This window comes from Rosa rugosa, chromosome 3, assembly GCF_958449725.1.
Source record: "Rosa rugosa chromosome 3, drRosRugo1.1, whole genome shotgun sequence".
NCBI classification, from domain to species: Eukaryota; Viridiplantae; Streptophyta; class Magnoliopsida; order Rosales; family Rosaceae; genus Rosa; species Rosa rugosa.
Window position 1 is genome coordinate 35,254,566 of NC_084822.1, and position 14,853 is coordinate 35,269,418.

At 39.2% G+C, this 14,853-nt stretch overlaps 2 protein-coding genes and 1 pseudogene across 2 annotated transcripts; 2 read left to right on the top strand and 1 right to left on the bottom strand.

Annotated features, from left to right (window-relative positions):
• Nucleotides 1–1,122: 1,122 nt before the first annotated feature.
• LOC133737636 (uncharacterized) lies at nt 1,123–4,287 on the top strand (annotated as a pseudogene).
• A 3,792-nt stretch (nt 4,288–8,079) lies between these two features.
• LOC133737637 (uncharacterized) lies at nt 8,080–8,963 on the top strand. The gene has a single exon (XM_062165157.1). The coding sequence runs from the start codon at nt 8,080–8,082 to the stop codon at nt 8,902–8,904; it is 825 nt and encodes a 274-aa protein (XP_062021141.1). The 3' UTR covers nt 8,905–8,963.
• A 650-nt stretch (nt 8,964–9,613) lies between these two features.
• LOC133738490 (serine/threonine-protein kinase BSK1) lies at nt 9,614–14,251 on the bottom strand. The gene is made up of 9 exons (XM_062166047.1): nt 13,771–14,251; nt 13,528–13,663; nt 12,779–12,912; nt 12,560–12,665; nt 12,362–12,447; nt 11,162–11,350; nt 10,562–10,726; nt 10,361–10,474; nt 9,614–10,125 (listed from the first exon to the last, which is right to left on the bottom strand). The coding sequence occupies exons 1-9, from the start codon at nt 14,101–14,103 to the stop codon at nt 9,871–9,873; spliced, it is 1,518 nt and encodes a 505-aa protein (XP_062022031.1). The 5' UTR covers nt 14,104–14,251; the 3' UTR covers nt 9,614–9,870.
• Between the last annotated feature and the right edge of the window lie 602 nt (nt 14,252–14,853).

Below are 14,853 nucleotides of genomic sequence, written 5' to 3' on the forward strand. Positions count from 1 at the left end.
TGGTTGGGTTCGAATTCCAGAAATAGCGGACTTTGTTTTTGCATGATTGATTGATGCTCTCTAGCTGTGAATTGGTACTACTGGACCAAGTGCTAGAAATAGCTACATCGAAAGAATCCTAATTTTTTTTTCTTCGAATTCCAGAAACAGCGGACTTTGTTTTTGCATGATTGATTGATGCTCTCTAGTTGTGAATTGGTACTACTGGACCAAGTGCTAGAAATAGCTACAGCCAAAGAATCCTAATTTTTTTTTCTTTTCCAATCAAACAATCCAAGACACATGAACGAATATATACAAATATGTATACCAAGTAAATAAATCATGTAGGATTAGCTAGGGTTCATGCATTATGGTGATTTTTCATATTCAATCAATAGGCTCAATAAGCATGAATACAAAATTAGATTTTGGAAAACATTACTTGATGAAGAACGGATGAATCTTCAGCTTATTTGTGCAGAACTGAGAAAGAATGACAGGGCATAAGCATACTCAAAAACTAGTTTCGGCATACATGAACCATCTTACCACTTTCTTCTGTATCGGAGAGGATAGGCCGATAGGGAGATCCTAGTAGTCTTCTATACAAGATGGCAGACTCAGATCTCAAACCTTCTAATTATTATGATACTTGTTTTTGGTTTTTTTATTTTTTTTTCCTTCTTCTGTTGAGGGAACAGGCATATATATAGTTTTGACTAATAAACTAATCAAATACGTAAGATGTATGGTTTTCGCATCACCACAAAATAGTAAACAGAGGCTCAATGCCATTCATGTAATCGCTGTCCAATAAGCTGACTATGACTGAATGCTTGTTGCATTATAATAGAACAGTTTGAGATTTTATATGCAAAATGAATCACTTCTGAGTTGGTATGCTGGTGTAGGAACAGACATTGCGCACATAAACATTTCCTAGGGAACATTTAGATCCAAATCGAAATTAATCATTTTACCTCACACTGATGATTGAGGTGGATGAGATTCAATGTACCCCTTCTAAACCAACCCTATATATTAAGCAGCTACAATTGGAAAGCAAATCATCAATCTAAGTTGTACCATTAACTGCATCTACAAGCCCGTCTATTTCTTCTCACAAATCAAAAAAAAAATATGGCTTACCACACTCGCTCTAACAGCTTCCCATCAAGGCCACACCCCATCATTCAAGAAGTTGATGAACATTTGTGCAGATTGAGTTCATCCGAGTCCACATCCACATCTTCATCATCAATAAGCAACAAACTAAATGGCCTGCACGACTTACTTTATTGTGTTGATAGGTTGCTTCAGTTGCAAGGCACCCAATTTAGGCAAGCATTAGCACAAGAGCAACAACAGAAATGGGCCAGTGAGCTATTAGACGGCTCTCTCCGGCTCTTGGATATTTGTAGCACTGCAAAGGATGCCCTCTCGCAGAGCAAGGAGTGCATACAAGACCTTCAATAAATCATTAGAAGAAAACGGGGAGGTAAAATTGGGCTCACTAATGAGGTCAGGAAATACTTGAGCTCTCGGAAGATGGTGAAGAAGTCAATTCACAAGGCTATGGGAAATCTGAAGGGAATGAAAAACATATCCACTTTCTCATCTACCAACAAGGACCAAGAAACTATCGCCATTGTCAGCAAGCTGAGAGATGTTGATGTTAGGATGTGATGAGAATTAATTAGGAAAGGCAAGTCCTAGTTGGACTTGGTTAGTCTTCCTAATTGGACATGGATGATGTCAAAGTTTATTCCTATCAGGAATAGGATCTTTCTCCTGTACAAGAAGGTTTGGTTTTCCTACTACCAATTGGATTATAATTGGGGTGCCTATATATAGAAGGCATGGGTAGTAAACCAAGGTATGGTCGGTGCATGCGATCATCGACAAGAGAGTGTATATCTCTTGGGTAAGGGAGCAGAGATTTCAAGAGTGAATACAGCTCTTGGGTGAGAGTGAGTTCTTGGGAAATTCTATGAGTGTGGGTGTAAAAGGGTTATGGGTTTGGGTTATGGTGATTTAGCTCAATTGTATCTAGTAATGTAATTATTCTCATAGTGAAGAACAAGTATCTCTCGGGAGGACGTAGGCATAGATTTATGCTGAACCTCATTAAATCTCGGTGTTCTCTTGTCGCTTGTCTTGTGGTTTGTTTACTTTTCTATCGGTCTACTCTGTGAGCCTTGACGGGAGGGATTCTAATTTCCTTAACAAGTGGTATCATAGCCGAAGGTTCAGCTGGGACACCTCATCATTCAAGGTGGAGTCAGTTAGATGGTTAAGGTGTTAACTCAAAAGTGCCTTAGGTGGAGCCAGCTCGGGGAAAATTTCTGGCAACGTAGAGCGGGTCAAAAAACTCAAGAAAGTCCTAATCGAAGGTAGTCGATAGGTGGAGTGACTCGGAGGCTAGGTGGTGCGAGCCAGACTAAGGAAAAATCCTAATCAAAGGTGGAGTTGCAAGAGACCAGGATATGACTCAAGGGAATGATGGTTGCTAAGAGTGTATATCTCACCAAGGTGGTTCGTGGTGTCAGCGATCGTGTTTGTTTGCATGTTAATCGTGGTTGCTCTTCATGACTTCAGGTATTGCCTCATAGTTTGAGGTGGAGTAGTTTGACAGAAAAGAAAGTTTCACTCTTTGGGTATAAGTGAGTGAAAGACATCCTAGTTCAACAGGGCTTAGTAAAGTGTTGAAGGGAAAGGATGTGAAACCGGAGAAGACAGCGGATAATGCACAGAAAACTGTCGGGGATTTAGTGATCATAGCAAGTCTAAATCCAAAGGCAGGGATGCTACAAGTGTCGTGACTAGGGTCATATGAAGCGAAAGGCTTGGATGGCATTACTATAGTAGAAACCGATTTTCATATGAAGATGCCCTCACAATCTCCATAGGTGACATATGTTCTTTGACTGGATATTAGATTTGGGATTGGCGTACTTTGGGTGGTGTGACAATGTCCCAAAGTTACAGAGGAATTTGATATTTAGGAGCTAGTTGGTTTCCAAGGGCTATAAGTGTTTATAGCAGGTGGAGCCGGAAAAATCACACATGGCGGTACGGTCCTCATACAGGGAGAACAGTGTGGTAGGTATCATCTGGTATGTCAGACCTTGATGGATAATGGGAAACAGGAGTGCGCATAGGCGAGTCTCATTTGCGGGTACAGCAGAGACGTCGTTGACAAGTTTCCGAGTTCAGATGATGGTGAGAAGGAAATCCTGCAAGGGAAGGGGTTGTTTTGAGGTCCCTCTTCAGAGTCAGCTGTTGATTGTTGACTCAGTGCAGTTACACATAGGATTGGCCGTTGCGAATCAGGGAGAACCACAATTGATTCAGGCTATGTGTTGCTGGTACAAAAAAGGCCAATGGTTAAAGATGGTGCAAGGTAATTTTGCATGGCATTCTCATCAAGGTGGAGATTGTTAGGATGTGATGAGAATTAATTAGGAAAGGCAAGTCCTAGTTGGACTTGGTTAGTCTTCCTAATTGGACATGGTTGATGTCAAAGTTTATTCCTATCAAGAATAGGATCTTTCTCATGTACAAGAAGGTTTGGTTTTCCTACTACCAATTGGATTATAATTGGGGTGCCTATATATAGAAGGCATGGGTAGTAAACCAAGGTATGGTCGGTGCATGCGATCATCGACAAGAGAGTGTATATCTCTTGGGTAAGGGAGCAGAGATTTCAAGAGTGAATACAGCTCTTGGGTGAGAGTGAGTTCTTGGGAAATTCTATGAGTGTGGGTGTAAAAGGGTTATGGGTTTGGGTTATGGTGATTTAGCTCAATTGTATCTAGTAATGTAATTATTCTCATAGTGAAGAACAAGTATCTCTCGGGAGGACGTAGGCATAGATTTATGCTGAACCTCATTAAATCTCGGTGTTCTCTTGTCGCTTGTCTTGTGGTTTGTTTACTTTTCTATCGGTCTACTCTGTGAGCCTTGACGGGAAGGATTCTAATTTCCTTAACAGTTGAAGCAATCACTCTCACAGTCTTTGAATCAGTGCTGTCCTAATTCATATCTGGGCCAAAGTCAAAGCCTAGCAGCTGGTCTTTCGTTTCCAAGATGGTGCAGTCTAAAAGAATAGCTTGTGATGAAGAAGCGTATGTAAATGAATTTGCAGAGGTTGATTCTGCATTGAAGTCATTAAGGAGTGCAGAAAATGCACAGAACCAGCTTAACGATCTGGAATCATGCATTCAAGACCAAGAAGGACTTGTGTTCCTATCTAGGCAATTGATCAAAACTAGAGTCTCCCTTCTCAACATCCTGAGCCACTAGATAGTACCTTTTTGATCGATTTTGTACATAGAAAAACATATACACATATTGTTAAAACCACAGATTCTTTGCATATCTCTTCCACAGATCAAGCTTCAGTTACAACAAAATCTCCTCCATTAATTGATGCATCTCCAGCTTGATATTGCTATTATCAAGGATCTGTTATGGCTAGAGTTTAGCATCAATTACAAAGCTAGGATTGAGCAGCTAGTTAATTATTGTAATTACAATCGAATGTTTTCTGTAAATGTAATCTTGTAAACTGCTATATATTGTAAAGGGTACAATTGCACAAATCAATGGAAAATCTATTTCTTCATGGTATCAGAGCGGGTTACCCACGTGTGCATGCCTCACGGCCACATGGGCTCCACGCACCCAAAGTTGTCCATGTGTATGGCTTGAAAATTCGCCACACGTGCGGGGGCATGTTGAGAATATATACATCCCACATGGGAAAAATGGGACCTTGCCTATGAGTTTATAAGGGTTTGGGCCACTCCATCCATTGCCAATTGGTTTTGAATGGCATCAGGCCATGACAGAAGAAGTCAATGCACTGCTCAAAAACAACACATGGACCCTTGTGCCTCCCTCTCCTTCTCAAAATCTCGTCGGTTGCAAATGGGTCTTTCGTATCAAGAGGAAATCGGATGGCTCTGTTGAAAGGTACAAGGCCCGTCTTGTTGCCAAAGGCTTCCATCAACAGCAAGGTATCGATTATGATGAAACTTTTAGTCCTGTTATTAAGCCTGCAACAATTCGTACTGTGATTACTATTGCTGTTTCACGAAGTTGGAATCTCAAGCAATTAGATGTCAAGAATGCCTTCCTTCATGGCATTCTGAAGGAAGACGTGTTCATGGTACAACCTCCTGGCTTTGTTGATCCATCAAAACCCCGCCATGTCTGCAAACTTAACAAAGCCCTTTATGGGTTGAAACAGGCACCCCGTGCTTGGTTCCATCATATGAGCTCATTTCTATTATCTGTTGGTTTCACTCAAAGCATTGCAGACCCTTCTCTGTTTATTTATCGTCATGGTCCACATATTGTCTATTTTCTCTTATATGTTGATGATATTGTGGTGACTAGGAGTGATAATCACCTTCTTCAGAGCTTTATACAGTGTCTAGGGCGCGGTTTTGACATCAAGGACCTCGGTCCCCTTCACTATTTTCTTGGCTTACACGTTACTACTCATCAACATGGCCTCCACATAAATCAGCTTAAATATGCTCATGATATTCTCTCTAAGCATGATCTTTTATTGAGCAAGCCTTTCAGTACACCACTGTCTGCCAAGTCTGATCTTACTGCCACTGATGGACCTCTTCTCGACAATCCAACAACATTTCGGGAATTGGTTGGATCATTGCAGTATCTTACTATCACTTGTCCTGACATAGCATTTGCTGTAAACATGGTGTCTCAGTTTATGAGTCAACCGCGTGTACCACATCTCATTGCCGCCAAACGCATTCTCCGATATGTCAAGGGCACTCTTGGACATGGATTGCTCTTTACTCCTCAACGTCAGCATGTTCATCTCTCAGCCTATTCTGATGCTGATTGGGCTGGTTGTCCAACTACTAGGCGTTCCACTTCTGGCTATCTCGTGTACCTTGGCTCAAATCTCATCTCTTGGTCCTCTAAAAAGCAGCCCACTATTGCTCGTTCTAGCGCAGAGAGTGAATACCGTGCCCTTGCTCATGCTTGTGCTGACACAATGTGGTTAGGCTATCTTCTCTATGAACTTGGTGCTACTATTCATTTTCCTGTGTAATTGCATTGTGATAATTTGAGCACCACGTACATGGCCTCCAATCCCATCTTCCATGCTCGCACAAAACACATAGAACTTGATTACCACTATGTCCGCGAAAAGGTTGCCATTGGGAACCATAGGGTCTGTTACATCCCTTCCGTCGATCAACCGGCTGATCTGCTCACCAAGCCGTTGCATAAACATCGTCATTCCTTGTTGTCACACAAACTTGTGAGTCCAGGACTCTCAAGTTTGAGGGGGGATGTTAAAACCACAGATTCTTTGCATATCTCTTCCACAGATCAAGCTTCAGTTACAACAAAATCTCCTCCATTAATTGATGCATCTCCAGCTTGATATTGCTATTGTCAAGGATCTGTTATGGCTAGAGTTTAGCATCAATTACAAAGCTAGGATTGAGCAGCTAGTTAATTATTGTAATTACAATTGAATGTTTTCTGTAAATGTAATCTTGTAAACTGCTATATATTGTAAAGGGTGCAATTGCACAAATCAATGGAAAATCTATTTCTTCACATATATACACGAATACTCTTCTGATATCAAATTAATATTGATATACACTTCTGCTTAATTAACTTGCCACTACTGTTTGTGATTTATTTAAAAGAACTCAATTTTCTGCCCACATGGTAATTTTTAGCAAGTACGTACTGTAGCTTCCATATATTCCAATTGCAAGATAATGAATGAACTGTGAGTATCCAAAAGAACATTGAAAAAACAGCTTGTCCTTAAAAAAAGAACGGTAAAATGTAAACTATACAATGGAAACTGAGAATCTGAATGGTAAATTCCTGGAGTTTTCATTATTATGATTGAAGCTGACACATGAAGTTTTTGCAAGCAATATATATCGATTGGCAAGGCTGTTAAGATTCCAATTGTCTCAAGGAAGATAATCTATAATCATTAACTAATTGTATTTGAAGGAAAGGAGGACTTGATTATCACATGCATTAAGCTATTAAGAAGTAGACATATGCTTACTGTTTCTATGTGAGGGACAATGTGTGAAAGATTCAAAATGAGATATTGGAGAGGCTTCACAATGAGATTATTATCATTTTTTTTTTTTTTTTTTGAGTGAGCTGGAGTACATCTTAATATCAATTAGAACCAATTTATTCTAGAGGAGCTGGCTTCATTTGTGCCTTGTTTGTAGATATCTAAGTTCTAAGATTACAGATGCAATTCAGTATAGAAATTTGAAGAAACAGAAGAGAACAAAATATGTATAAATACACATGGTAAGCAACCGATCTTTCCTTTTCTTGGAAATAAGCAAAAGGTGACAATCCGATCCACTCGTGCCTTGCTTAATGTATCACCATTTTTGAAATAATTTTATATCATGGAGTCGTATGGAGCACTAACCAAAGGTTCAAATATATATACTGATGCCAGATAAGGGGGGGACACTGCATAAACATTCTCAGATAACATTTGGCCAAATGTGAACCATCTTACCACGTACCTTCTTCTTGTATCGGAGAGGGTTGGGAGGTTCTGTTGCTCCCATCATAATCTCAAACTCTTCTAATAAAGATAATTGTTTCTGCTTTTCTTTCTGTTGGGGAACAGGCTAAATGAGATTAATAAACTAATCACATACATGAGATGCATGGTTTTCGCATCACGCACCACGTACTACTAAACCCAGGCTCAATGCCACTCATGCAATCGCCATCCAATAAGTTGACTATGATTGAATTATTACGAGATTTTATATGCAAAATGAATCAGTTTTGAGTTGGTATGCTGGTGTAGGAAGAGACATTGTATAAACATTGCCTCGGGAACATTTAGATCCAAATCGATACCATGTTACCTCTCCCTGATGATTGAGGTGGATGAGATTCCATGTTCCCCTTCTAAACCAAACCCTATATATATATATATTAAGTAGCTACAATTGGAAAGCAACTCATCAATCTAATTTGTACCATTAACTGCATCTACAAGCTTTTCTATTATTCTCACAAATCCAAAAAGAGAAAATGGCTTGCCACACTCGCTCTAACAGCTTTCCATCAAGGTCACACCCCATCATTCAAGAAGTTGATGAACATTTGTGCAGATTGAGGTCTTCCGAGTCCACAACGACATCTTCATCAACAATAAGCCACAAACTAAGTGGTCTTCAAGACTTGCATGATTGTGTTGATAGGTTGCTTCAGTTGCCCCTCAACCAACAGGCCTTGGCGCAAGAGAAGCATCAGAAATGTGCTAATGAGCTATTAGATGGCTCCCTCAGGCTCCTGGATGTTTGTAGCACTGCCAAGGATGCCCTGTTGCAAACCAAGGAATGCATGCAGAACCTTCAATCAATAATCCGAAGAAGAAGAGGAGAAGAATCTGAAGTACTCTCAAGTGAGATTAAGAAATACTTAACCTCCAGGAAGATGGTGAAAAAGGTAATCCACAAGGCTATTGGGAATCTGAAGGGAGTGAAAAACTCTTCTCTCAACAATGACCAAGAGACTATCGCCATTGTTAGCAAGCTGAGAGATATTGAAGCAGTCTCTTTCACTATCTTCGAATCAGTGCTGTCCTTCATCTCTGGACCAAAGTCAAAGCCTAGCAGCTGGTCTTTGGTTTCCAAGATGGTGCAGTCCAAAAGAGTAGCTTGTGATGAGGAAGCAAAAGTGAATGAGTTTGCAGAGGTGGATGCTGCATTGAAGTCACTCAAGAGTGCAGACAATGCACAAAACCAGCTTAGCAATCTGGAGTCGTGCATTCAAGACCAAGAAGAAGGACTTGAGAGCCTATTTAGGCAATTGATCAAAACAAGGGTCTCCCTTCTCAACATCCTAAACCACTAGCTATTAGCTTATAGAACAATTTTGTACAGAAACACACGTATATAGCTTCTTATATCAAACTGATATACATAATTAATGATATACTCTCTTGCCTAAATTATCACCACTCTTTTCCTCACTTCAAAAGCATTCATTTCTCGCAACTGGACTCACCTCGATTTCTGATGTCGAAGTTACATCATCTTATGTGGTGTCTGTTAAATTGTTAATGGAAATTTAACTTCCATATTGTCCAATTACAAGATGAAAATGAATAGTTAACTGTTCCTAGAACTGTGAATCTGTGAGGTAAGTTCCCAGAAGTTCTTGAAATTATGCATGATTAGGTCACATGGAATATTTTGGCAAAAAATCATATCATTTCAACACTGTCAAGATTCGAAATGTCTCAATAGGCATCATAAACAATCAACCACCAATCATATTCAAACGAGGACATAATTCTCACTTCCATGATATTGTCGTGCTTGCCGACAGCAGTACAATCTTTTTTTTTTTTTGAAAGGACAGTACAATCATTTATAGACCCATAAAATTCATATGATTAAAAGGTTTTTTTTTTTTATAAAAAACGAGTACAACAAACTAAAAATAAAAACCTAGATTGAGGAATTTTTTTTCCTTTTTATGTGCAACATATATCAAAGACTGATAATGTGCAAAATGTATTTGCCCTTATATTGTGTATATGAGGAACAGGTGCTACAACTCAAATCAACAATCCATTAGTCCAACCATTTTTCAATCATTGTTTGGCCACTTTTTCTTATTGCATATGACCCAAAAAACAGAGAACAAAACACATTCATGGGGCAACAGAAGTTGTTTCTCTATAAATACATCCTCAATTGTATAGACAATTTTGTTTCCCAACTCAGATTTATACAAATTTTTGGTAGCCTCAACAACGATTGCCAATTGGTAGAGATCAATAATAGATGTCATCACTCGTTACAAAGTTGATTATCATGATCCCCTGCCACCTCTTTGCCTCTTTTCTTCCAGTGTAGTTGCTTCATTTAACATGTCACCAGCGTCCTTGTGCATGTCCAGCTTGGCAAGAGCAACTGACTGCATGTAGAAGGCCGTCGGCCACTCTGGATAGACACATTGAGCTTGCATTGCATCTCGAAGGGCAGCATCTGGTTGCTCGTTTAACAGATAGCATAGACTGCGTCGTGCAAAAACAGTGGGGGACACCATAGTTCCAACATCTATGAACTGCACAGAGAAAATAGACCAAAGAGTTATGCCAATCAACAAAAGTCTAGCAGCAGTAATTAGATTTAAAAAGGTCTGATGCAAAGTTATGATAGAAAACTTTCTACTGCTATGACCTTCCTCCAATCTCCCAGGATATAATTGGTAATTTGCACATGATATCATGACATATCTCCAGCCCATAATATTACAACTAAAAAACAAATACATAAAACACACTTCTACAAAATTATACCTGGGAGTAGCAGTCAATGGCAGCTTTAAAATCTTTGTCACGAAACGCATAGTCCCCTCGCTTCCTTGCTTCCAACATGTCTCTCATCTGTTGAGTCCACTCTTGGAAGGATAACTGAATCCATGTAAATTTAAAAGAGATGTCTTAGCATAACTCAGTGAATAGGCATTTGCATCAGCAACCAACTACCTCAATAAATACCTCATTGGTTCCTTCGTCATCTCTGTAGTGCGTCATAACCAAGATCTGATGGATCGCTGTGAGGTCCATTCGAGAGCAGGCCTCACCCATTGCAGAAAGGGGCCGTTGTGGGGTTGGTGGGGCTTCCTCATGCTTCGGAATGCCAAGCATGACATAAGATGGAACCTGTAACCCATAATTTGGTAATTAGATTCTTTATAAGAAATTAAGTAGACCAGTAGTGCTCCTTCATCATCTTAACAGCACAGCTAATGACTATAACACTTAATTGACCCCCTTATGAGCTTATCATAATTTTTGGCTACGTCAAATTAATATATACCACATCTGAATGCCCAAAATAGGCGAAAGGCATCGCCCAGGGTAAGTTTATCAGCCACAGCATACAACACATTCCATGTGTGCACCCATCATTTTCAGTCCATGAGGGTCATCATTTCCAAATATACTACAAAAAGATTTGTGATTGGATCTGGTCTAGTAAGCAACCAATATTAAACTATAAGAAAGTTACAACTTTATAGTGCCAGAAATTGTGAAATTACAAGCGAATAATTTAGCAGGATTTGCACTTAGAAAGGAATAAAAAATGTCTCTTACATCAGGTTTGGTCTGCAGTGGAGCAAGTGTCGCAACAAGGTCCTTTCTATTAGGCCGCTCTCTGGGCTCATACTGCAAACATTGAGAGGCAAGATTGACAACCACTGTCGCTTCCTCAGTAGAAAAATTTCCCTCCAAATGTGAATCCATCAAGAGAATGATATTCTTACCCCGTATCATATCAAGAGCCTGAATACATGAATAGACATGAGATACATACTAGAGGATCTATCACGTACAAAGATCGCCCCATTTAAATAAATGCTATTATTGACATACTCACAAATCTTAAATAGAACTCACACACACACACATATATATATATATAACTATATATATATATAACTCAAGATAGTTTTTTTCATATGTACATATATACTAGAGGTATGGCATATTCTCATGAAACAATTAACTCTAGAAAATAACAGAAACTGATGACCAAGTCAAACTAAAATAAACAATAGCAATTTTTGCTTCTTGATCTTGTAGAAATTTAAAGAATTGTTTTAATTTGGATACCATTTCCATGGTCAAGCAATCATTTTTTTTTTTTTAGAGATTCCCAGTATTCTCCCGAACTGGCTTCACGGACGTGGGCTCGAAACTGGGGACTTTTGCTGAACCCTACAAGGGGGCAGGAAACTCTAGCAAATAGCTAGGTAGGTACCATAAGACTGTTTGAACCCCAGACATTATGGGAGCAAATCATGTGCCTAATCATTCCTACCAAGCCCTCGGTGGTTAAGGAAGCCTTTTTCATGCAGTGAAACTGTAAATAAACTGATTATCATTATTTTCAACTATGAGAACAGTTTTGCAATTAAACAAAGGAAGTGTTTGTATTGTATCCCACCAGGATTAGTGAATGATGTGGGGAGGTGAATCAAGTTATATGAAACAGGGTTTTTAATCAAGATTAGTTGTTTGCTATAAGTTGAGGAGGCTATGAAGCCAATATTGTACTCCAACAAGTATGAAAACTTGAATAATCAAGGATATTGTTATTCCAACATTCAAGTTAGCATAAACAGGACCACTAAAGAATATACAAAATCAGTTAACTTTACGTGACTACTTCAACTTGACACACTCGAAGAGGACTATAGCATCAAAGGCTGTAGATTATGTAAGCAAGCCAAGGTGTAGTATACATTTGCTGTAACATGTGCATATCAAATATTTACAAATGAGCCCACTTACATGACTTGGAGGGATGTGCTTTCCACTTAGCAAGTCTAGAAGGACAGTACCAAAACTGTAGATAACACTTTCTGGAGTGACCCTTCCTACAATTGTTAAATGGCAATGGAAGTCAGGAAATCCCATGGCGACAAAATCTTTTAGATAGGAAACTAGATTACAACACATAGGTGATATCTAAACTATAGAAGTTATTACCATTTCTTAAGTACTCTGGTGGTGTATAGGCCAGATTTGTGCTATAACTCTTCCCATCCCTACTATTTCTCATCAAGCCAAAACATGAAAGACGTGGATCGCCATCCTACAAGTCCATTCAACATGCTACATGATCATCTTAAATTATATGAAACACTGAAGTAACGAAAAACCCATGTATATTTAACATAGATATTATTATGTTTGAGGAAGGAATACCTCATCAAAGAGAACCCTATAAGCATTCAAATCATGGTATAACGGACGGCCCTCAGTACTACAATAATCTAAAGCTTCAGCAATATGAAGAGCTACTCTTAAACGCATGGCCCATTCAATGGTTTGATTCTCCCCTGCCAGGAGCAAACAGAGATCAAAAATTTAATCCAAGAAAGACCAGAATGCAGCCACTATTTCTGAATTTGATAGAAGAAGACTCAAAAGTCAACTTACATCATTTAGGTCTGTATTCAACAAGGACATGAACAGGAATAAACAACAGCATTATTCTAAACCAATTAACAGTATTGCAAGTTGTGCATTGCCACAATCAATAGAATACTGTGTGAAATTCACCTCGCCACAACTTTAACAAATGATAGACAATTTAAAACATCCTAGGATTAGCAATACTAATCCGTTACAAAATGCATAAGAAAATGGGTGAAACAACAAAGGCAGAACAAATTAAACCAACTAAAATTAATCACATAACCATTTCATTTATGTATCTAGGACATAAGCATTTCAATATTTCATCAATCCTGTCGCATAAAACACATGCCAAAATGTCATCTTTTTTATTTCAATGCTTGATTGTTGAAGCATCATCCATGAAACCAAGTAATTAGAGCTACTCCACAAAAGGGTCACTGCGAAATATTATTAGTTAAGCTCAAAAATGGCATTCTTGATACACTAAGCTAACCCGTAAAGTCGAAAAAAGGAAGAAGGATTTAGACACATACAGTGAAACAAATGCTTAGCTAAAGTATCAGTAGGCATGTACTCAGCAACAAGCAGCCTCTCATCACCATCACAGCAATACCCAATTAGATTTGCAAGCCTCCTATGCCTCAGCTTCCCCACACCCCAAGCTTCCTCCTACAACAAACCAAAAAAATAAAAAATAAAAAAAATTTCACATATACCCAGTTCACAAAAACCAAGCAAAACCCAAACAAAAAAGCCAAATAATTTTAGAAGGCTACCGCAAACTGCTTGGGATCGGGCCACGCCAGCTTGGTGAACTTCTTGACGGCGATCCAACGGCGGTTGTTGAGGCGGCCCTTGTAGACAACGTTGGGGGCTTTCTCGCCACTCTCGGATACTATGTAGTCGGAGCTGAAGTTGTTGGTGGCGGTTTTGAGGTCGGAGAAGGAGAATTCCGAGAAGGGCGGGGCGCCGCCTGTTTCGGGGTCGGATCCGGCGGGGACAGTCGGGTGGTGGGTCTGGGCCCGGGCGGCGTTGTGGGCTTGTTGGTGGGTCGAGACTTTCTCTGGGTGAGTCTCGGCGGTAAGGAACTTGGAATCACAGCAACCCATGTCTTGGGTGTGGTTTTGGGTTTCAGTATGACCTTGTTGGAGTTGGAAGACAAAACCAGAGCAAAACCATGAGCTGGTTCCTGCTTGAGTGCTTTGTGGGTTAGACAGAGAGAGAAGAAGGACAAGAGAGGTTTTTGTAAGTGCTCTGTCAGCTAGCTTCCTGGTACTTTAATGCTGTGGTGAATGAAGCAGCCTCCAGATTATTACAGTTTGATTAGTTACCTTTCTCCATTTTCTTCCCAAAACAGTTCTCACTGTTATTTTTTCTCTCCTCTTTTTTTTTTTTTTTTTTTTTTGTGTGTGTTAGTGAAGTATGGTCAGTTCACTCAGTTGTATTGATGGGATGAATAAAGTAGAAAGTAGAAAGTAGAAAGGGTATATTCGGCTACGGCTCAAATCTTTATTAACTGAATACGCTGTCTGAAATTAACATAAAACATGATAAATGTCTTCACAAATAAGAAAGCAGAATAAAAAAACTAGAGCCTGAACCAAACAATTGACTTTGACCGGTAAAAAAAAAACTCGCATGGAGTGATAAGATGCGATTATTTTTGAATTTCAACCGGAAACCAACATTTGATTTGTTTTTTTTCCATTCTTCTTTTTTACTATTGCAAGAAAAGATATTCAAGCATTAGAGCACATCCAGATATTCGGGATGCTTGATCAGCATTCTTATCCAAGTAATATTTAATTTTCCAAAAAAAGTGTAATGAATATTTAGCAAATCATATGAGCAAACGTAAT